This window comes from Heliangelus exortis, chromosome 6, assembly GCF_036169615.1.
Source record: "Heliangelus exortis chromosome 6, bHelExo1.hap1, whole genome shotgun sequence".
NCBI lineage: Eukaryota > Metazoa > Chordata > Aves > Apodiformes > Trochilidae > Heliangelus > Heliangelus exortis.
In genome coordinates this window covers 7,016,053-7,038,864 of record NC_092427.1, presented here as the reverse complement: position 1 = coordinate 7,038,864, position 22,812 = coordinate 7,016,053, and the positions used below count along the sequence as shown (strand labels likewise).

Below are 22,812 nucleotides of genomic sequence, written 5' to 3'. Positions count from 1 at the left end.
AAGTATATTGTAAGTTGTTCTTTCGTTGTAATTGGACTTTGAAGCTTAGATGATGTATAAGCAAAGGGGAAGAGAGAGGGGATGAGATATTTAAATCCTACTTGATAAAGAAATCTGATATGCACCAAGATCATTCTTTTCTCTAGCAGTATGTGCTTGGGGGTTTGTGCTTATATAAAAATGCAGAAAGGATGTTATGCAAGTAAATGCTTCTTGCTTGACACTCACTACGCAGCCACCTGTTAAAGCATAACAGTATGGATGATTTCCAGTAGGAGACAGAAAAGCTTTACTGCTTGTGCTGAAGTGTGTTTACTAACCTTCAGAGCACAGCTTTTGTTTTTAGCAAAGTACAGTTTAAAATCCTGATAAAGTGAATTCATGCAAACCTTGAAAGCAGTACATAGGCTGGAGGGTAGTGCTGTGTTAGTAACAGAAATGAACCAGCCAGCAGGCTCCTTTCCTAGAGAATTTCATGTCCTCTGTACTTCCCAAACTGTGAGCAAGGCTGGGTTTAAAAACACATTCTCTTTGGCCATCTTCAGATTTAACAGTATCAAAAAAACCCCTCTTGTCCAGTGTTTAATGTGAGAACATTTGACTAGTAGCCTAAGCTTGGTATCAATAAATGTTATTAAATATGCTTTGTCAGACCACTGAGGGGAATTTATTCTCTACATAAACATGGAGAAATTAATGGAAAATTCCAAAGTCTAAAAGGATGGTTAGCTCTGTCTCTTCTGTTGCCTGTGGTTAGATATGTAGGTGTGCATGCAAGTGTCTCTGTGCATGTGATTCTTGTAAAATGATGTGCTGAAGAGGCTGTCTGCTTTGGAACATTTGAAAGTATTACTTATGGTTTCAAAAATGTTATAATGCTCACTGATTTATTTAAGTAGTTAATATGACCCTGGACTTTGGAGTCCCTGAGTCGTAAATATCAAATATTTTCATAATGCTGCATGTAAATATTAAATACATTCTTGCAGTGTGTGTGGCTTTATTTTCTATTATTGTCTCCAGCAACCTCTAACTGCCTGTGCAGCAACCTTAACGTGGACCCTTGATGTCTTATGCAAAGATAATGTTTTGTCCCTGATGACTGCTGAATAATGTAGAAATCATTGTAGTTGTGAGTGAACAGCCCTTATTTACACAGTGAGGGCCCAGATCCATTTGTTGTAAATCAGGGCAAGTGTTTGGAAAGTAAATTGCATAGAAATCTGACCTTATGAGAATTTCATTTTTTGTGAAGTTGATATATAGATAAGACTAGCAGTAATACTGAGGAATAGTAGTTATAAAGGAGTTTCCTGTTACCTCGGATAATTTATTTAAGAAAGGTCTTGAAACAGGAAGTTCTAATCAGTGTTTGTGGCTTTTTCATAATTGAAAATCTGTATTCCTCACTCAAAAAAGTGAAAGCTTTATGAGTTTAAAAGTATATCAGGAAACATCAATAACTTTTTTGAACAAGCAAACAGTTTCCCCTGTCAATAGTTACATTCTTCTTTGTATACAGAACCATATTTGCTATGCATTACCAGTTACACTTGCAATCTCCTTTGTGTCTGTTGGCATATCACTCATAATGTTGATTTAGTATTATTTAATCTTCTCACCTCTTTACTTGCTCTTGCCTTACCCAGAGTATTCAGCCATTCAGTGTGTGTAGCCCTTCTCTGTCAGGTTGCTCTTTCCCCAGTATGTTCAAGGTGTTTTATTTACTCTCCCTTAGACTTGCATGGTCTTGCATGTTTTCCTACCTCATCTTTTCACTCAAGGCATTTGTTTTTCTTCTCCCTGCCTCACCTTTCAATTTCTTTACCAGCTTAACCTTGGTCTTTCTTACAGTGATTTCCATCCCCCAATTTTCAGGGGGGCTGATTTTTACCCCCCTTCTTACAAAGACTTTTTTTTCCTACAACTTTCTTCTCGTATCCTCTTACTCTGCAATTGCACAGATTTCTGCATCAGTGAAATGCTGATGAACTTTGCAAATTCTTGTTCATAATTAAAGACCCAACCTTGGTTTTCCTATTGATGATTCTATCTAATCAATTTCATCTAAAATGTATGAATACAAAATTTCTGCCTCTGTTTCTTCTAGTCTGATTTCTCGATTAATCAAGGCTCTTTCAGTCATCCAGTTTTGTCCTTCATGACTTCCCATTTCCAGCAGAATTTCAGTCAAACTGATGAGGAAATTTCTGCAAGCTTTCTATAGATTTGTAGTTGGCCCCTGCTAGCACAGTAAGGAGAGACATGGAATCAGAAGAGATGTTTAAAAAATAAAATACAGAAAACTTAATTGCTACTCTTCCTGGAAGTGTTATCACTTTGTTATAATGCTTAGATGGCTGTAAAATGGATTGGAAAGTGTTCCAGGCAGCCTTAGCATGTTACCAGGCTTCAAGAATTCAAGGAACCCTCTCTGATACAATTACAGCTTGCTCAGACATCAGCTGAACTCATTTCAAGTGTGTTCTCTTAGAAAATCTGCAGTTGTGTGCCAGTCTATAACCAAAATATTTGAAAAGAAAGGGGCAGGGATTTTCATATAAATTTTTGGCCATTAATGTTACAAAATGTATTATGTTACTTGAGAGAATAACTGCAGGTAATTGATTTATGAGTTTATTTACTTGGCAATTTCTGTGATAGGTATTCATGGTATGAAGTGAATTTGGAACTTCAGAGTAGATTATCATGTTCTCAAATACAGGTTTGAACAAAATGGGATTTTTTTAAGTGAGTTGATAACTCTGCTAATAACACTTTGGTTTATATTGTAGAGTACACTTGGAGATCACAAACTGAATTCCTCTTTCATGAAAATACTCCAGAAATCCAAGTAGTGTCCTCAAAGTTGGTACTTGGTCCTTAAAACCATACTACCTACAGTTCACAGCTCTGTCCTCTTGGTACTGACACCCACACCCCTGAGCTGAAATGCCTATAGTATGAATATCAGGTCCTCAAAAGGTTTTGTTTTTGCAGATGCTTCTCTTCTGCTGTGGCACTTGCTAAGGTAAATAGAAATTTCGAGACCTAAAGTGTGATTTTATGCCTGTTAAAGACAGACTTCAGACTCATTTCCTGGTTTATTTAAGGATAACTTCCTTGTGTAAATTCTAACTAGATACTTTGAGAAGGAAGTGGCAATTCATGGTCACTCAAGCATTTCATATTGTAAATAAATAAATTTGGCAAAATGTTAAGATTTGCATTTACTTTGGAACTGCACTGCAGGAGGAATAAAGGTTTTCTTTCTCTACTGAAAATAAAGCTACTTTTGCTACCAAACCTTGAATGAGAGTATTGACAATAGCCTCAACAAAACAGGCTTTGAAGACCAGGCTTTCCAATAATTTGGATGATTTATAAAAAGCACTGAGGCATTAAAGCAAGTTCATTAACTAAACCATTACTGTACCGTGGACTAGAACCAGCAGATGAAGTAGGTTAGCTCAACTAATAGTAGATTATATCTGTCTACAGGAAAACTGGGGAGTGAGGGAGGCTAAAAAGAGAAACACTGTAGTTAATGATGGGGCATAAGCAATTAATAGAGCTTTATGGGCTTCTGCATCCATCCTGTAGTGCTCTAGGTTGTCTAGAACATGCTCAGAAGCCTTGTTGCTTACCAGGATTTCTTCATGTTATTTCCTGCATCGTGGGGGTTTTGTGTGTCCTCCCGCCTCTTCCTGCCTATCAATAGTTTAGAGAGAAACTTCAAAGTGATACTACTGAATCACTTTCCTTATGCTGCTTTTGCTGGCTGTTTTCTACGCCTTTTTTTTTTTTTTAGCTTCATAAGGGCTACAGCTGAAACAAAGCTGAACAAAGCTAATTCTCAGAGTTCACCAGTACAAGTTGTTCTACAGCTGTCTTGGGATGGCGAAAGACAGGAGGCTCTTTTCCACCCACTCAAAATAGTTCATAAGTTGCTCCCTAAAAAATACTAAAGTACAGCTCATATTTGCAAAAGAAGCTTGTGTGGTTTATTAGGTCTTGCAGATAACAGGGAAGCTGGTGGCCTTCCAGCAGCGTGATGGTTGTAGTAGGTGACAGATTAGAATGTGGTCATGCTTGGTCTGGTACTGGATCTCCCTTGAAAAAACTGTCCTAGTTTGGCCAAGTTATTCAGTATTTGTTGTAGCTTATGGTAAAGCTTGAAAATTCATACCAGCACTGTGAGAATCATGTGAAGGCTCATGTTACTGACCTCATTAAGTTCAGCAAGACCAGATGTGAGGTCCTGCACATGGGTTAGAGCAAACCCAACCACATCTTTTGCTCCACAGAGAATGGATTGAGAACAGCACTGAGGAGAAGGACTTGGGAATGTTAGCTTATGAAAAAACTAAACTGAGGAGATTTAGATTGGATGTTAGGAATATTTTTTATTTTTTTTTTTTACTGTGAGGGTGGTGAGACACTTGAACAGCTTGCCCAGGGAACTTGTGGATGCCACGTCCATGGAAGTGTTGAAAGCCAGGTTGGATGGGGCTTGGAGCAACCTGGGCTAGTGGGAAGTGTCCGTGCTCATGCAAGGGAGGTGGAACTAGATGATCTTTAAGGTCCCTTCCAACCCAAACCATTCTATGACGATTACTATTTGCTTATGGTTGGATGGATCAGAACTTTGTAGGTACCAAAACTCTTGTCTAGTGCTTCCTAGAGTTGCCCAGTAGCTTCCTTCCTCTAAGGAAGGTCCTGTGCTTTTGGAGGAAAAGTGTTACTTTGAAACCCCACTATTGCTTTAAGGTTCTGTCTTGTGTGACTGTAGGTTTCTAACTGGGTTTTATTGGAGCTGTGTAGAACTATTGTCCTGTTAAACATTCTGGTAGTGGAAATGTTGTTTGTTCTAAGTTGTTCAGAGAAGCAGAAAAGTGTGCTTTGTAGCTTTGTTGTTGTTGCTGAAGGAATAACACTGTAGTTATTGGGCATTTGGATGGGATGGCTTCTCTTGAATGATGTGCAAGGCTGATCTTTGTGGGACAAATTGTTGCTACTTAGAAAGAGAAATAAGAAACATTTATATCTCTCATTTCATTGAACGTACTCTTATAATCTTTGGTGGTGGTATTGGCTGTTGATAAATACCAGAGTTGATCAACAGGGTTTATACAGATGATTCAGGAAATAAAAGGTTTAAATATTTTCAAATTAAATTAATTTTCAAATTAGATATGAAGCAAATAGCAATTTCATCCTTTGTAATAATAAAGAGGACTGAATGCAGAAACTAGAGTAATGGAATAATCAGCAGAACTGTTGTTTCCAAACAGGTGACTGTGTTGAAATTTTAATTCCATTAGATTTTGTGCTTTGGAGATGCAGCTTGTAGTTTCAGTTATTTGTCTAGCCACATAAGCTGGAATGTGTTCAAAATGCTTGCCAAGAACAAATCTGTTGGAAGAAATGTTATACTTTGACCCAGGTTCAAGATGTTCTAAAGCAACAAGAAATAAATATTTCTGAAGACTTCTTTACTGTTCAGTTTAGAGAGTTGAGTGTTTTGTCCTCTGTATGATATCATATATGCTTGCTTAGTAGCATACACACACTAATTTCCTATGTGCTTCTTTCTACTTTTTATCTTTTTTCACTGGCTTTTGTCTTTAAAAAAAGCTCAAATGCAGCATCCTGTTGCAACAATTTATTTAAACCCAGTTTACTGATCATTTCTTATCCCCCATCCCCAGAAAATGATAAGAAATTGAAGAGTTAATTTTCTTACACACATTTTTTTATAAGTTTTTTTTTTTTTTTTTTTTTTTTAAGATCTTTTTCAGTGAGATGTAGAGAGCATTTTGAGCATGAACGTGTTTGGATCTTTCCTTAAATCTTGTGGTTTTACTTTCAACTGTCTGGGATTCAGCACAATTGCCAAAGACTGCAATTGGTGTGTTGACCATCGAGTTGACAAGGAATGCTGGTTGGGCATCCACACTGATGAGAGCTTTCTTGCTGAATACAAAGAACTTTTTGACTTTCCTCTGTGAGTTGGACAGAGCTGCTGTTGAGAGCTACTTGCTTTTTCTCTTGGACAGGCTGCAAGATGTGATGTAACAGGCAGATTTGTGGTTACTAGCAGTGGGTAAGGCTGGAGCCTGGAGTAGCTGCTTCATGCAAGAAATGAGCTAATGGATCCTATTCTATATAGTAAGCTTATTTCTTCTTGGTGTGCTCAGTTGCTTTGATTGGAAGCTGAAGTTAATGTTGTTATTCATTTAAAAATATATACTTTTCTGAATAAATTCATAGAAATGCTTGTAACTTTTGCTTACCACTGTTATGCTATGTCCTAAATAAACAGGAGAGAATTCCCAGAAACTAATTTCCATACATAGGGTTCCTCTGTAAGAACCCAGGATGTTTTACTCATAACTCTGGAGAACTTCCAGTTGATCTAAAAATTATGAGACCATGCTTCTCAGCATGTGCCATATTTATATCTTTAGTGGACAATCACATGTAAAATGAAGAATGGCTCAGGAGGATGTCATATATTAGGTAGTCTTGGCTGTGAGTTCTATCTTTAATGTTCATTAAAATTAATGAAGTAACTTAAAGGTTTGTTCAGTTACAGAGAACTCTTGAAGGCATGAAATCACGACTCACACTTTTTCACTATTTTTAGGATTATTGAATGTCCTTTCTCTAAGTCTTAGGCTCCCAATAAGTTACTTTCTTCCAAAATAAAGACCCAACTGTTCTCTGATCTGAACTGCATGCTGACATCCCAAAATTTGCTTTTTCAGTGTTCAGAAAATACTATTTGGGGCATCTTGTTTTAATGAAGCAACAAGACAAAGATTATTAATACACCCTTTGCTTTGTAAATAGCTGTAAAAATACATATTTATTTTGTTTGTTCAAGGTCATGAATGTTTCTGGATTTCTAAAGTTCAAAGAAATGTTTTTAATCAAAAACAGTATTTGAACTGTAAGAATTTCAATCCATGAGGATTTTTCCTTGTGGATTTTCCTGTAATCCTTTTCTCCCTTGTCTTCTGTGTAGACCTTCCTCCTTTTTTCACTCATTCCTGCCTGAAATACCAGGGGAAGCAAGCATGAAAGGAAGAATATCTGATGGCTTAATTTCTGCTGGACTAAACTACAGAAAATTATGTGCTTGGTAGAGGAGTGGAATAATTTTGGAGTCTCAGTGAAACCACAGACCCACATGGGGAAATTATGGTGGGTTTGCCACCCAAACTGTTTGTAAGTGAAGAAATTTATTTTTAGAAGTGAAGGCAAGCTGCTTGCTGAAGATGAAAAATTTACTGGTTTTTACAGCATTCTTCTCAAAGGCTGCTTTTCTCTCCTTCAGCTTCCATCCTACCACCTCCTGCTCATTTCTACTACACACACATGCCCAAAAGCAAGCACACTTAAAAAAAAACCAAAAAGCAAACAAAAAAACCCAAAAACCAAATGACAAAAAAAAATCTAAACCTCAAGAAACCCAGACTCTGAGTATTTTTACTCTTATTCTCCCTTATTCCATCTGTGCTGCTTCTGCTGGTGTGACAGTGTTGTTCTGCTGTTCTCACTTCATGGGATTGCATCCCAAATTGCCACTTCAGCAGCAGTACGTGCTGCTGCTGTTTCAGCTGGAGATGGGTGGTGAGAAAGAAGACTTAGTGACATCTGTCAGCTAGAAGAGAAGAATGGGTTGACAGAATTATTGCTCAAAATAAAGTTGTGCAGCAGAAGGAAGAGCAGAACTAAGCTGATATAATTTGGCTAAGAAAATAGTTTTTTGCATTTATTTTATCTACTAATAAGCTTCAATTATAGAATGTTCTATTACCAGATGAGCCTGATAGACTTGCAGGATTTCGCAGCTGCCTCTTCTTCCTGAGTTGCTGGTAATGGAGATTCCCTGGGAGGTGTGCAGGGAATGCATGCACCTCTGGAAACCTCACTTAGTCCTTGGAACTCTTGATGTGGGTTAATCTTATCAGCTTTGCTACCCTGTTTCTGTGACTTCAAGAACATGCTACCACAAATCTTGTCTTTTATGGCAATGATTAACACTGAGTACTGAGAGTTTATTTTAAAACAAACAAAAAGTTTTAAGATGTTTTAAATTTATTACTTTTGAACTGTTGAAATAAATAAATTGATTACTGATTAAGTGTTGAAATCAGTGGAGTCTTCCAGAGTTAGATATAAACTAACTCTGATCTGATCCTAATTTCCCTCTCTTCTGAGTAGCCACCCAGCCGGTGTTTCATTTTAATGTGTGATACTCAGTTTCTTCTGCAGGCTTGTAAAATGTTACATATATCTCTTGGAAGAAAAAATTAGCAGTAATGGTAAGTTCTCAGAGTTTCCTTCCTTTGTTGCTGTGACCTGGTCAAGCTGGGAGAGCAGGATACAGCCCTTCTCACCCTGAGTCAGTGTTGCCTGTCCTGCTGTCTGCTTTCTACTTGGTGTTTGACCTGGTCAGTGACTAAAGAGCAACTAAACTGCTTCTGAATCTTCAGTGGAACAGCTGGAAGCGTGGAGTTTTGTTTAGATGTGTATATGCTTTTATATTAGTAGAACATATTTCCTAAGTTTATTGGTTGTTTAATTGCCATGGCAATACTGGAGTCAAATGTACATGAGACAAAGATACTTGACATGGTATGAGCAGACATCGTGTTGAAATGCAAGAATTTTTATCAGAAATCAAGGTGCTTTTTTTTCCTGTGATCTATTTTATCCTTTATCTTCTACCACAACAATGTATGACTGTTCTTTGATTTCACTTGACTGTATTAAGTAGTAAGCTGTAGTTTATCCTGTTTTATCTTGAAAGGAGGACAGGTAGATTCAGCCTCCAAAAGGGCTAAAGAAAGCATCTTGCAATAAGTAAAATTGGAGGAGGGGTGAGTGAGATGGGATGGGAATGGAGTCCCTGCAGCATGGATTGCACTACTGGAGAACAGAGATTGGCCAACTGGGGTGGAACATCTGCTGAGATATTCTCACAGGAGTAGAGAAGTGGAGTACCAGGAAATCCATTAATTTGCATTCAGCTGGGGTTTAGTGCTCATCTGTTTAGGCAATGCAGCTGCAGTAGAAGGCAGTGGTTAAGATTAGCCTGGGATTCTAGTTTGTGTATTTGTTGAAGCATGTCTGGTTTAAACTGTTAAAACCCAGCAATCCCAGTTGGACTCATTACTTGTAGAAAGAAGGTTTAGAGGACTGCCTGTCCCTTTTAAAATGTATTGCATCAGCTTCTGCATGAAGGATGACTCCTGGCATCCCCTAGCAGAGAAGTGCAGGGGCATGGCAGGTGTTTTCACTCACCCCTGGGTTTTCTGGCTGTAGGTCTGGTGTGTTGGCAGCTCACTGGATTGACACTTGAATTATGGTTAGCTTTTAGGTTAACACACCCTTCTTAGGAACAGAGTAAAGTTCACATTGTGATGTTTGTCCTCTGGTAGTCTGTAACAAGTTCTACAGAAGTTGCAAACAGAAGTGCAGTGTGCCCTCTTAGAAAAAATCTGGAAAATAGATCAGCATTACTATTGGCATTAGGATCCTGATGGATGGGTCTTTCAGAGCACCTCTGTGAGCTGATTGTGATGCAGCAACACTTTTTGGGGTCAGGCATGGGGTTGGAACTGAATAGGTGTTGTTTGTGTATCAATATATATGAGAATGAGAGATTGCTGTGAGTGAAAGTTTAGAAGGCTGATGAAACAAAACAGTTTTAAATCAGCTTTAAACTTTTTAGCAAAACTTCACTAGATTGATATTCATTAATAATACATGTTGCTAATGTCTAGTGCTCATTTCTAGTCATTACCACTGCATATGCAAAGCAATTAGTCTGTAACAATCTCATGATGAATTAATTGTGACCAGAGAGTACCACAGAACTGGTGCTGTGTATTTAGTGCTGGTAGCCCTGGTCCTTGATGACAAGATGTTTGAGGCTCTCATTGGTGCTTTTTGCCAAAATTTCAGGCTTTCATTTTGTCAGTGACCATCACTGAGCTGCTTACAGTTCTTGGGCCTCTGCTTTCAACCTGTGCCTGTGTTTTCAAGGCCTTTTATCTCATGTCTAAGCTATATATGCCATAACAAGAGGCAGCTGGTACCAGCTCTAGCAGACACAAGTTCTTCTAATAATTTCACAAACAGGAGAGACCAAAATTTGGGCCTTGCGTGTTTGGCATAGAAATGCACTTGGCATAAGGCCTGATGCCTGTTCCAATTAGTGTTAATTTTTACTATTTTTACAGAGCCACTTGGTACAAAAATGCAAATACATTGTTTACTAGCCCTGTTGAATAAGTTTGCTTCTGCTTCAGTTCATGGCAAGCTAATAATTGAATACTACTCAATCTGCTAGTATTTTCGTGAGTGTAACAGCTTCTGTTTTGGCTACAGGCAAGCAGGGTTTTATAACTGGGGACTAAGTGCTGAACAGGGCTGTCAGCTGATGAACAGTCAAATCCTGACTGTTCTGAGCATAGTGCTGTTCCCAGTTCACCCTGTGTGAGTACCACTTCTTACGTAGGTGCAGATTGGACAGGTATTGACACACGTATAAAGGAACCTTGCTTAATCTCTTGTAGATGATTATTTCTCCTTTTTAAAAAGTGAAGAGGAATGCATGGATAAGTTTCAGCCTAATCTCTTCACATGAAGATGAACTGTTTGTACTCTATTTTAAGCATTTATTTAAAGTAAAGGCTTGAAACTCTGAGAAGTGTGTGGTTTGCATGCCTGCTACACAGATCATGTAATTATTGGGATACTTTCCTGCTGTGATTCTAAATAGCATGACAGGTTTTTTTGTTGTTATGACATAGGCCCAGTAATGTTATCCTCTGTAACTAATGAATTGACCAGCTGCTGAGGAGGATTTTATTGAATACAGAACAGGAAAAAAATGTGTTTTTAATGAAGTTCTTTTAATTAGTGAAAGTACTAAGACTGTTGCAATTGTTATGCCTATATAAATGGGTGTCAGGTTAGCCCTTTTCCAAAGAAATACGCTAATCTTTTTTTTTGTTGGGGGGGAGGTAGGGGCAATTTTGTTTAAAACTGTGGCATCTTTATCACGAAGTGTGTAAGTGGTCTGGTTAAAAAAAAAAAAAAAATTTAAAAATACACCAGCATCTTGCTTCAGTTGCCAGTATGTTGATTTAATTGCAGTGAGATTTTAGCTGGTTAGAGTCAAATCAAAGGAGGAACATAACAAAGCAGTTCTCTGATAAAGATTTTCTTGCCTTGTATCTTTTCACTTTCATCTATGTTTGTCACATTTGGTGTTAGTTTTGGTAGATTAGCTACTCTCAGTAAAGCAGGAGGAATTGCCTTCCTGCTGGTTTCACAAACAACTTCACTAGGACATATCCAGTTTCCAGAGAGGTGCTGGAATTTCAAGAGCTGTCTTAGAGTGAGACCACCTCTTTCCAAAGCACTTTTTAGACTAGAGCAGGAAAAGGCCTTAATAGTTAACAAGGTCAGCTCCTTTGAGAACATTTATAAGGCAAAGGTGAAAATAAGGGAAATATTCTATCACCTTAGGCTTGGGAATGGATTACTTGGTGTGGGCAGAGATTTAAAAAAAAATAAATAAAAAATAAAAAGAACAAACCCCAAAAACCACCACAGAGACATTCCTGTGCTGCTGCCTTCACACATTCCACATAACCCCTTTATCTTCTGAGCACTGTCTTATAGAGATACCAAATGAGTATGTGGGAATCGTTATCCATGGAATAGTTGTGTTACAGTCCCTGACGTCTGTCTAACCTAGTATTGAACATAACCCAAAGTCAGTGTGGGTGTGCATCCAGCCATGGAAGTGGTGGGAAGTACAGAGGTTCTTCTCCTGTGCACTTTCCAGACCTCCATGGCCACCAGCAGTGCTGTAAAGTTAATTGGCTAAGTGCCTGTTGTTGGGCATTCATCAAGTTGCTAACCACTGGAATTGTTTAATTGGCAGTAAAAACAGGGCTGCTCTGTGGTGTCTGGTGGGGTTAGGTGGGTTTTTTTGCTTTTAGTGCTTGAAGTAACAGGAGCCATTCTCCCATTGTGAAATGAATTTTAATGCTTATTTATAGCAAAACTTTAACATTAGCTGCCTACCTTACAGTTTTTTGGTGGATTTATAGTCTTTCTTTTTTTCCTTTTGTTGACAGAGTAGAAAAGTCAACAGCTGTATTTAAGGAGATTATTCTTAGTGGTTGGACATAAATTATTTTTTATATCATCCTTGTTTCTGTTCTAGGGCTTTAAAAAGATGAGTGTGAAATGCTTGCAATTTTTATTACTTTTTTCAGTGTTAATTATGTTCTGCAGGCTTTTTTACTGAACAACTAGTCATAAAAAAGCATTAGCACTAGCCTGGTAAAGTATGGTGGTGAAAGGTTTAGTTTCTTATTCACTGTTTTCCACTTCACAGACAACCCCTTAATTGGGGAAGAAATATTGATTGTTAATAACCACATTCCTTATTGCTACAGAGGACACTGTCAGTTCTTACTTGAAGTCACTGAGGAAGTTTGTCTTGAATATTTCATATTTCTTTTTAAAGTTGTGGTTGTTTTAAACTATGGCATTTTCTATATTTTATTGCACCAGATACTACAAAGTAATAGTAAAACATTCGTGTTTTAATGTAATAACAATACTCGACTTTTCAGTCAGTCCAAGAGTGTCCCAAGGCTACAGTTAAACTGAAGGAATCAAAACTTCCTTCTGCCATTTATTGGAAAATTAACTTTATGGAGAGCAGCATTAAACAGAGTCCTTTATTTTCTCTACTGAGACTATTCCTTTTTTTTATTCAGATATTTTAAGTGTGGAAAAAGTCAACAGGGGGGCTTTATAATCTTTTTCACTATACTTGCAATTCATTTTTCCACACCATTCCTCTCTGAAGAAAAGATGGCAGCAAGTTTTTCTCTTAGCAGTGTAAATGTGTGGTGCAGTTACTCCCTTGTCTGCTTTGGGTTTACAATGTGATGCACGTTCACTTCTACAGTTGATGAGAATCAATAATGCTAAATGCACACACAAGATATTCTGGAAGACAAGTGGTCCAAAAGTATTTCTGCCCCTCTGCAGAACTCCTGGTTTAACTGAAAGCAGAAAACCTAAGTGGAATTTTAACAAACAGGGAGCAGTACTACCAGGCATCTCTGTAATTATCCTATTAAAACTGAGTAACATCTGCATTTTCTGGGCAAGTGCAGAGTGGAAGGGAATATTATGTTCTCTAATCCTGTCTGGGAGCATTATGAAGTTAAAAGGATAACATTTTACCAAATCTATGTCTTAACATGATAGGTTACACTTAATTACCATTTAATTACCTTTCTTGTTGGGTTTTATGCTAAGGACCCTGCCTCTAGCCCTCATCACAGAGCTTTTCCTGCCTTTGGATTTCTTATGCCAGGTTTTATCTTTACATTTACCATGAAAAAATGGCCTTAATATGTCTTGAAGGCTGCTATTGCAGTTCTTTTTCCCTACGGTGTGAAAAGCTCTGAGAATATTAATTTTATGTACAGAAGACACATTTTAGCATTAAGAAGTGTGTTTTTTGAATTTAGTTGCAAAGAGCAAACTCAGTGGACAGTGTTTTATTAATAAGTAGTAACACAGCAGAGGCCACACAGGAGCAAGAGGAGATTATTCCAGCCTTCTGACTGCGTGCAGTGTAAGCCAGGAGAGTGTATTGGCTTAAATAATGTAGATTTCTTTTTCCTCTTTACTCTTGAGGGAGTCTGATTTCCTGATCACCTATCTAGCCATACGCCATAGCACTCGCCAGGAATTGAGCTGTGTCACTGCCAGCTAAAATTACTGGTTTTCTGAGAACTGAATTATGTTGAGAATTGTCTTAAATTGCTGCACTGGCAACATCACAAAGTGTTGTGTATACACACACACACACACACACACACAAATATGTAAAAGCAAAGTTACATTGAAATTCAGCTTGGAAACTGCTTGAAGCATTGAACTTGATCCAGATACTGAGAGGTGTTCTACACCTGCTCAGGCACATCACTCCCTCTTTGTTCTCTTTCCAGTGCTTTTCTCAGCTTCTTTGTGCTCTGGCTAGTACAGCACAATGTTGATACATACAAATTAAATATTTACAAAGAAAGTGTGTTGTCTGCTCCTATTTTGAACCAGTTCAAGTGAAGACCTAGTAGAACTAGTATAAATTTCTAAGGTATTGTTCTAACTATGCTGCTTTTCTTTCTTCTTGCAACAGGATGGAACTGAAACATGGATATACATTGACTAAGGAGTTGGAATAAGGCTGAATCCTGCTCTGTGATACTTACATACTTGGACCATGAACTTGCTGTTTGGCTTTATGCTTTAGGAACCTTTGCAGTAACTGTGTCAAGCTGTTGGGAATCATGGCATTCTCTCCATGGAAGTTGTCCTCTCAGAAACTCGGCTTTTTTCTGGTGACTTTTGGTTTCATTTGGGGAATGATGCTTCTGCATTTTACTATTCAGCAGCAAACACAGCACGAGAGCAGTTCAGTCCTACGTGAGCAAATTTTGGATCTCAGCAAAAGATACATCAAAGCATTAGCTGAAGAAAATAAAAATGTTGTTGATGGGCCTTATGTTGGGACAGTGACAGCATACGGTAAGGTTGTGCTTTAGATTACATGATAATCTGATCAAGGTTTTTTCTAAATTGTCCAAATATTTTAGTTCAATTAACAGTACTTTGCATTGTGGATTTTCTGCACAGATGGAGAAAGCAGTCTTCACTTTTGAGTGTGAGATAGGACAAATTTTACATTTCCAGTCACTTGGAAATGAAGTTGTCTGCTAATTTTTACATCTGTCTAGTAGTTATATCTGATATGTCTCAGGTTATTTGCTAGAACTAAATTTAAAAATACTTCTTTGCTGTTTTTGAGAAACTTGGGAGGCTTTTCAGTCACCATGTCAGTGATCTAAGCTGTTCTTGGAAAAAGAACTTGCCTTACTGATAGCTGCTATGTTTCTTTCTTATTTCCTATTCCATTTCTTTGCTTAGTCAATTAATGTTCAAGTTTATGTATCTGGCACGAGCTTAAGTTAGGCTGAAGTATATTTGCCTCAGGGTAGACAACTCTGTGTGAGTTTCAGTGCTTTGTCTGGCAGTAAATTAATCTCTTCCATTTTTTTACAACCTGAGAGTTAAGTTTGTGTGCATGTGTGAGAAAAAGTGCAGAGAAGAATGAATTGACCAGAAAATATTTAAATTAAAAAAAAATCTAGTTTCAGGTTAGGTGTGGCCCCTTTTCAACCTGATTAGGTCACATCATACACCTCACTTCTTTCCTACTTTTCTATGCACTTTCAGGCTGTCTGGAAAGTTAATGCCCTATAAAACATAAAGTTTTCTTTCCTTTTGTTTTTGTCTTAGTGCTCAGCTCTGAAGAAATGGAGTAGTTGTCTTTTTTCTGTTACCAGTTATTTCCTCTAAAAAAGGAATATTTGAGTTCATTTGAAGGTTCTTGCCCATAAACCTGAGATTATAAGCCCAGAGATGGCTAACAATTATATTGCTTTGTTGCTTAAATAACAAGCTATCCTTATTCTGTAACTTCTACTGGCTTGTAACTGCATGTTCAACTTCACTGCTACTGTTTGGTACAAAGCAAGACAAGCTAAATAGACCTGTAATAGATAAATGTTTAGATTGAAGACCTCCAAATAAGTAGAGATCCCTACAAAATTGTGTGCATAGCCTTAAAATAACCCCCTGGCTGCTCTATACCCAGCATCAGTGTCCCATTATCTTATAAGGGTTCTTGATGGTAGGTGAATTGAAGAAGGAAAAAAAACCTCAACCCCAAAATCAAGTATGTCCCCAAAAATTGAGGGGTCACTGCATTAATCTGTGCCCTAGAATATCTGTAAAATAAGATCCCCCTGCAGCTTGCTGCCTGTGGCACTCGTTTCCTGCTCAAAATGCCCCTGAGGAGTAAGTTCCTCAGAGGTGAAACTGCATTTGAAAATGGGTGAAGTAACCTTTTAATGTTTCTGTAAAGGTAGAGGTAAATTTTGTGTAGAAATGTCAGGTTCCATGGCTAAGAGGAATTTTATTTTTAAAGGCAAGTTTAGGCAGGTGTGTTCCATTAAGGAGTTTTGAAGGATGCAAAATAATGGTAATAGGTTTATATAAAATACTAGAGGGAAAAGTATGCTACAAGTGACTGAATAACACCATATTAAATAATACTTTGTGAAACTGAGTAGAATGATAATTATTTAAAAAATAAGCTAGTTTCACAGATTCACCAAATCATTCTGGTTAGGAAGGACCTTTTCCACTTTTATTTCTCTCTTTCTGCCATATGTTGAGCAGTCAGGTAGGTGAATCAAACACTTTTCTTTTGAAAGTTGTAGTCCAAGCATACACAGTGAGCATTAAATTTTTTATAGCAATAAGCATTTGGTTTACAAAAATTAATGATCTTTGCTTTTGTCTTCCTCTTCTCAAACTGGCCTCCAATTACTTTTTTGTTCTTGTAAGCAATTTCTCACATAAGTGTTTTGGTATCAGTATTTAAAAATTACAGTGTTATCCATCATCCTGTTTATGATCTGTACACAGGTTTGTATTTGTTGTGTTTCTTATTCTTTCCTGGATTTTATTTTTTTTACTACTTTATTCCTAGGTTTTCCTCTCCTTCTCTGCCATGATTTTGTTCATGTTAAAATTTTGGTTTTAACACAAAAAATCCCTTTTGGGGCCCCTCATACGATAGTTCAGATCATCAGTGCTTAAGATTCCATCTTCCGATCCTTAAACAACAAGGGAATACCCACAGTTATAAAGAAAAATATCTATTTTATGGCTCTGTGGAATAAATGTAACCCTCCTTTTATTTGGAAAAAAAAATTATAATTTTCTAAAAGCAGTAGTCTTTTCTTATTTACTCTCTCATTTGCACAAAACTTGGGCTAGTCATGGGAAAAAAAATCAAGGTAGTACAAAATAAGTGTGGCAAAAAATATAACTGATGTTGAGGCAGAGGAATCTCTTTAGGTGTCTTAAGAAATTTTTTATTACGGATGAAAAATTACTTGATTCTAAAGTTGTGGTAAGTAGAAAATGTATTTTGCATGTGCACATGTAATTAAATGGGAATATAATATAAATTCATCATACCAGATTCTTTAATCTTGAGACATAAGTGAACAAAGAACAATACTTTCTTTTATCTTTTTTTTTGGCTTGTTGCCACTACAGTTGTACAGTTCATTCTGAAAGTGGTCTGGGTTTTCCCTGATTGCCCACAGTTCTCTAAGTCTAGGATACTTTGAGAAATCTGAACAAAAGAAAAAGGAAAGAAAAACTATCAAGAGAACTCTCTGGGTTGGTGTTTGATATGCAAACTCCTGTTACTGTGTGTTGCTTTTACAGGAAAGGAGTTCTGGTAGAAGTGATCACCAACACTCTGAAGAAACAGCTGATTCGTGGTCTTTTATGTGTTAAACTGAAAAATTGAACTGAACATTTTTTGCCAGTGCAGGATGTGGTTGTGGTGGGGGAGATGCAGGAGGTTGTTTTGTACTGGCTCAGAACTGTCCCTTCTTTTGGAAGGGGATTTTTGTTTCCAGATGACTGAGCCTCTAACAGTTCCTCTGCTAGTGCTTGAGTATAGATTTAGGTTTAGATTCCATAGTATTTAAGCAACTTATTATTATTTGAGCACTTACCAAAAAGCATGTTTTTGTTCCCATGTATGTACCTCTAAAGGGACATGTCTCACTTTCAATACAGGATATATCTATGAGTTGCAGTGTACTTTCTAAAATACCCTGCAAGACAAGTTCCATGTCCAGAGAAACTTGTATGAGGCTGAATGAACATTTGTCCATTAAACTGCTAATGACAACTATTTGCACTGAAAGAATCTGTATATACTCCTGTTTCATTCTTGTATTTTTCTTTCTTGTCTGACAGTGTGCATTGCCTTAAGCAATTTTAACTTTTCCTTTGCATTTGTAGATTTGAAGAAGACACTTGCTGTCCTGTTGGATAATATCCTGCAGCGCATCGGGAAGCTGGAGTCCAAGGTGGAAAATCTTGTACTTAATGGAACAGGAGCAAACTCAACCAACAATACTACCACTCCTGCTCCCAGCTTAGGAGCAGTTGAAAAGCTTAATGTAGCAGGTGGGTATGGCAATTGTTTGAAGTGTTTATGGGCTGTTTAATTTGTAATTCTCTCTTGGCTATAACAAGAATTTTCAGTGTTATGTATGTGGAATGTCTTAAAAAACAGAATTCAAGGTCTAGCCTGTATCAATGGCAACCTTTAGCCCAGTGATCTTTTACAAGCTCAGAGGAAGACTTTCTTCTGTGGTCACTTGAACACATTGAAGAAAATGAAATTCTTTGCCAAAGGGTTATAATCTGTCTTGCTCGTAGGTTATGTTTCAGACGTTAAGTGGTTGCACTTCAGAACAATGAAACTGTGCAGTCGTTTTCTCTCAAAGCCTAATTACTGGGATCTGTTTGACTCTTCTTTGCATTTCTACCATGTGCACTTCATTGGTTGTTAACTAAAAGAAAAATTGTTACTGGATATGATTAAAAGATGTCCTTCCCTGCTCTGATTGGTAACTCTTATGATTTGACAGACAGAGGTGACCGTGACCTACTTGGTACCTTCAGCTTAAATAAATATATGTTTTGCAGCATAATTTGAAGTCATTGGTTTTGTTTTCATTGAATGGGCTGTTCAGTAGACTTAAAACTTCTTGAAGCACTAGGGTCATGCTCTGGTGGTAAAATGCTTTGTTGGTCTCTTCAGCTGCATGTCTCTGTTCCTTTAGTGTCTTCCCAGCTGTGAATGTGGTTGGTACACTGAATAAATCTTGTTTATGCTGCCTGGTCTATTGCCCTGCATTTGCTCAGCCACCAAGTCTAAACGGATACTGGCTGTTCTGACCCTTGGTAAGAGCTCAGGCTGCTCTGCTAATGATCTTTGCAGCCCAAACAGGGAGCAGAGCAGCAGAGTTAGGGCAGCTTGGTAAACAGGTTGATAGCTGTGCTTTTAAGTTTTGCCTGTGCTAGGGTTTCCTGTAAAAATAAATACATTGAGAGGGCATTATCTTCTTAAATTTGTGAAAATAAAGAAGCAGATGCTACCTCTGGTAGGGTAATGCTACTGAAAGGAAGTCTGGGAGAGCAGATGTACAGTTGACACCTGATGACAGTGTACTGGCAGAGTTGCTGTGTCAGCTGCTCTGTCCTAGCTGGCTTTATTGGTACCAGGACATTAAAGGCATATTATCTCTTGGTGAGACAAACCTTTGATTCTCTCTTGCCACATATTAAAAATGTGCATTTACAGCATCCCTTTACATGTGTGTTTTACTGCATGTGGCCTTCTAGTACCTTCCCACCCCCTACCCTGATTGTGACTCTACTCTTGGTTAGAGTCAAGGCAGATTGCAAACAAGTGATTGAAGAGGTTTAGGATCTTCTAACACAAGATCTTTGTTAGAAGATCTTCCACTTTGATGGAAAGTGAAGTAGTCCAGTATTGTTACAGTTTCTGGGCTATATATATAGTGAAAACCATCTCTGTATATTTTCTTTTTCATAGCTGGACAAAAGAAAGATCTGATGCTGTTATTTCAATACCTTTGCAGATAATTGGAAGCAGTGGAGTCATGCTGTTTGTTGCTTATACATTTGCAGCCAAAGGATCATTGTTTTTAGCTGATAAGCATCTGGCATCTTAGGGTGAACTGAATTTTGTTATTGTTAGAATTTTAGTGCTCATGAACAATGTTTAAGGAGCTTGGTAGGAGTTTTCAGTCTGCAGTGTTTATGTAGCTTTTTGCTGCCTGAGGACTGCTTTTGTGGTAAGAACACTACTTGTCTTATTAGAGCTTCAGTTTTTTACCTTTGAGTCTTGGTATGCTAAGTTTAAAATATCTGAAGCAACTATATTAAACAGCAAAAACAGAAAAACCTTTAGGAAACAGTTTCTTAATGTATTATTCCCATGCCTGTTTGGATAATATAACTGTTCAGGTGTCTCTAGGCTGGACAGTCAATGGGTAAAACAGACCTTGAAGCTCATCCTTGTGTTAAAGTGCCTACTTGGAAGCAATCAGTGGAAATTCATCTGATCATAGGCAGTCAAATGGAAATGAAAAACTTGTTTCTAGTTCTGACTTCATAGCAGTTTTCTGACAGTAGCAAACCCTGGAAGCCATATGATTCCAGTGAAAATAAAATACAAGTATCTTCTCAGTTAGGAAGGAATCGTTCAGAAAATAAGCAAGGTGAGTAAACACTGTGATTACAATACAGCTTGCCAGCCACAGTGTTGGTTTTGTGTTTTTTTCTGTAATATTTCGGCAGCTTCCTTTTTTCCTTTTTTCCTTTTTTTTTTTTTTTTTCTTTTTTTAGGTGTGCTAGAGCAATTGAGATAATCTGAAAATTGTTGTAGAGGAGGCATTTTGTTACCCAACAGTTTGTCATTTTACTGGGGCTGAAGTGTGTGTATACAAATACACAATACTTTCCACAGTTTATTCAGCTGGTACACTGTGATCACGGGAAGCAAACATGTTAGGATTATTATTTCTATATCAGCTATAATATTTTAATGCTGACTTTATAGAAATTCATGTTAGCTATTGTTAGTAATTTTCCTCTTCCTGTGGACAACTATAGTATTTATAAAGCATCCTAGTATCAGGTTTATATTTTTAGTAATGTTTTTTGAAAGGCATCTTGAGTTTACTTTTCTGCAAATCTTTTCTTTTTCCTTGGAGTCACTGCTTGAAACTCTGAAATAAATTAAGCATTTTATAGCCTCATTCATCAGTGCAACAATGCAGTGTCATTAGCAGATTTTCCTAGAGGAGGTCTGCTTCCAGTGGAGCTGCTTCATGCATTTATTAATTTTGGATTGAGCTATCACAGTACACTGAGACCTGGTTCTCTAATCTATATAACAGTGTCCCTTTACCCTTCTGCTTCCTGCAGGCTTTGGCTGCACTTTGGCATCCACTGGCACTGCTTGTAAACCTTGGTGATAAGTAGTGGAGTCACTATTCATCCTGAAATCTACATTCTGTCCTCACTGACCTTGTGTAAAGTTTACTGTATGTTGTATACTGTCTAAGTATGTATAAGGGATAGAATAACACATGGTGACAGAAAGGTGATTATGCTGTAAATATTTGTCCTCATTGCTGATTATGACTGGACACAAACTCAAGAAGAAAACAGTATTTTTCTTATAAGTGAAAGCTGACTGCTATGGCAGGCTGGACTTGTCAATCTGAACATGCTTTTCATTGTGTATTTTAAATTACACTTGCATGGAAAAAATACTCTTATTGGCAAACTAGGAAGAAAAGAGATTATAATGATAATTAGTCAATGTTTCTCCTCCCAGCACATCTCTGCAAGTAGAATTTTCTTTCACTAAGAATATTGCTGAGTTCAGAAAGTAGTCCTAAAAGCAATATCCATGTGCTGCAGAAGATTGTGATAATTCAAGAATCCTGATACAGTTCCAGGGTCAAGTTACTGAAATCTGTCCAGGTTATGGCTTTATCTCACTTTAATAAATAACTGTTATGTGACCATAATTCAGATTTATGGATTGAAATATTATTTTTGTGGGAATAAGGACTGTGGTAATTTACAGTGGGAATTCAACCTCTGGCTGTCAAGCATGCTGTAGAATTGATGTGGCAGTGGTGAAATGTGTAATGGGAAATATCACTCTCTGGTAAAAGGATCTGAAGAAAATCCATCTGGATTATGCTCATTCCTAATAAAGTGATAACAGTTAGGAGGAGGAAATGTTGAGGATTTAGTAGGGACTCTAACTCAGCTGTCTCTGAAGTAGGTGAACTCAAGCTTTTATTTCATTCATTTTGACTTCCCAATTAGAGACCAGAAATCTGTTTTCCTTTTCAGACTCTGAAACAGGGAGGATTGTTGATGTATATGTAGATAGTACTAAGTATCCATATCCTTAGTGTGTTTAGGTTTGGAGTTTTTAACATGATGCTACACCTCATTTCTTCCTCTGAAGTTAATTTTGGAAAATCTTTCATTGAGAGCATAAACTCTTAGTATCACAAACATCTTTAATCCTAATCCCACAGAATTTGAGAGGACCTAAGCTAAAAGGTGAGGCTGCTAAAAAGCAAAGTCACGGAGCATCTTGAGCAGCTTGAGTGGGAGGTTAGGTTTACTCTTTTTTTTCTTCCTCTCTACAGATGTGTGTAAAATGATAAACATGCTTTCCTTTTGCTCCTTCTCCTCAAAAACACTGAACAACCCATTTGTTTATACATTGACAATTTTCAAGTCCTATGAAAGAGTGTATTGTTAATAAAGATGCCTCTAAGGCTTCAGCTGGTTAGTTTCAGAAGCAATAAACTCCTCTTTCCTTCTCTCCCCTGCCCTTTTTTATCCAAGTTGTACATGAGAAGTAAAGGTCTTTAGTAACCATCCTTTCTGCATTTGTGGAAAGTAATATATTCCCATGCACACAAGAAAGTATTAATCTAAACCTTGGGTGCCTTGAAGATAGAAGTTTTCATCAGCCTTTAGAACAGGAAGCCTTAAACCAATGCCACAAATATCACTCCAAGATAAAGTTGCTGTTCTGGAGATGATTAAACAGAAAGGAGGAAATATGAAACCATGGCACTTCCAAGCAGAGCTTGTCAGCATGACTGCTTCCGTTGTAGCTGAATCCTTGGTTCCATGTGATAGGCACAAAATCAGGTTGGTTTTGGCAACTTGGCTTTTAACTGCTGTGCT

The 22,812-nt window shown here is 37.5% G+C and overlaps 1 protein-coding gene across 1 annotated transcript in view; it reads left to right on the top strand.

The window, feature by feature from the left end:
• The window catches only part of MGAT5 (alpha-1,6-mannosylglycoprotein 6-beta-N-acetylglucosaminyltransferase), a 114,008-nt gene that overhangs the window by 32,354 nt on the left and 58,842 nt on the right, over positions 1-22,812 (top strand). Inside the window, exons 2-3 of the mRNA XM_071746500.1 lie at positions 14,255-14,643; positions 18,010-18,177. Coding sequence (XP_071602601.1) covers positions 14,406-14,643; positions 18,010-18,177 — 406 coding nt within the window. The 5' untranslated portion in view covers positions 14,255-14,405. The remainder of the gene's footprint in view (positions 1-14,254; positions 14,644-18,009; positions 18,178-22,812) is intronic.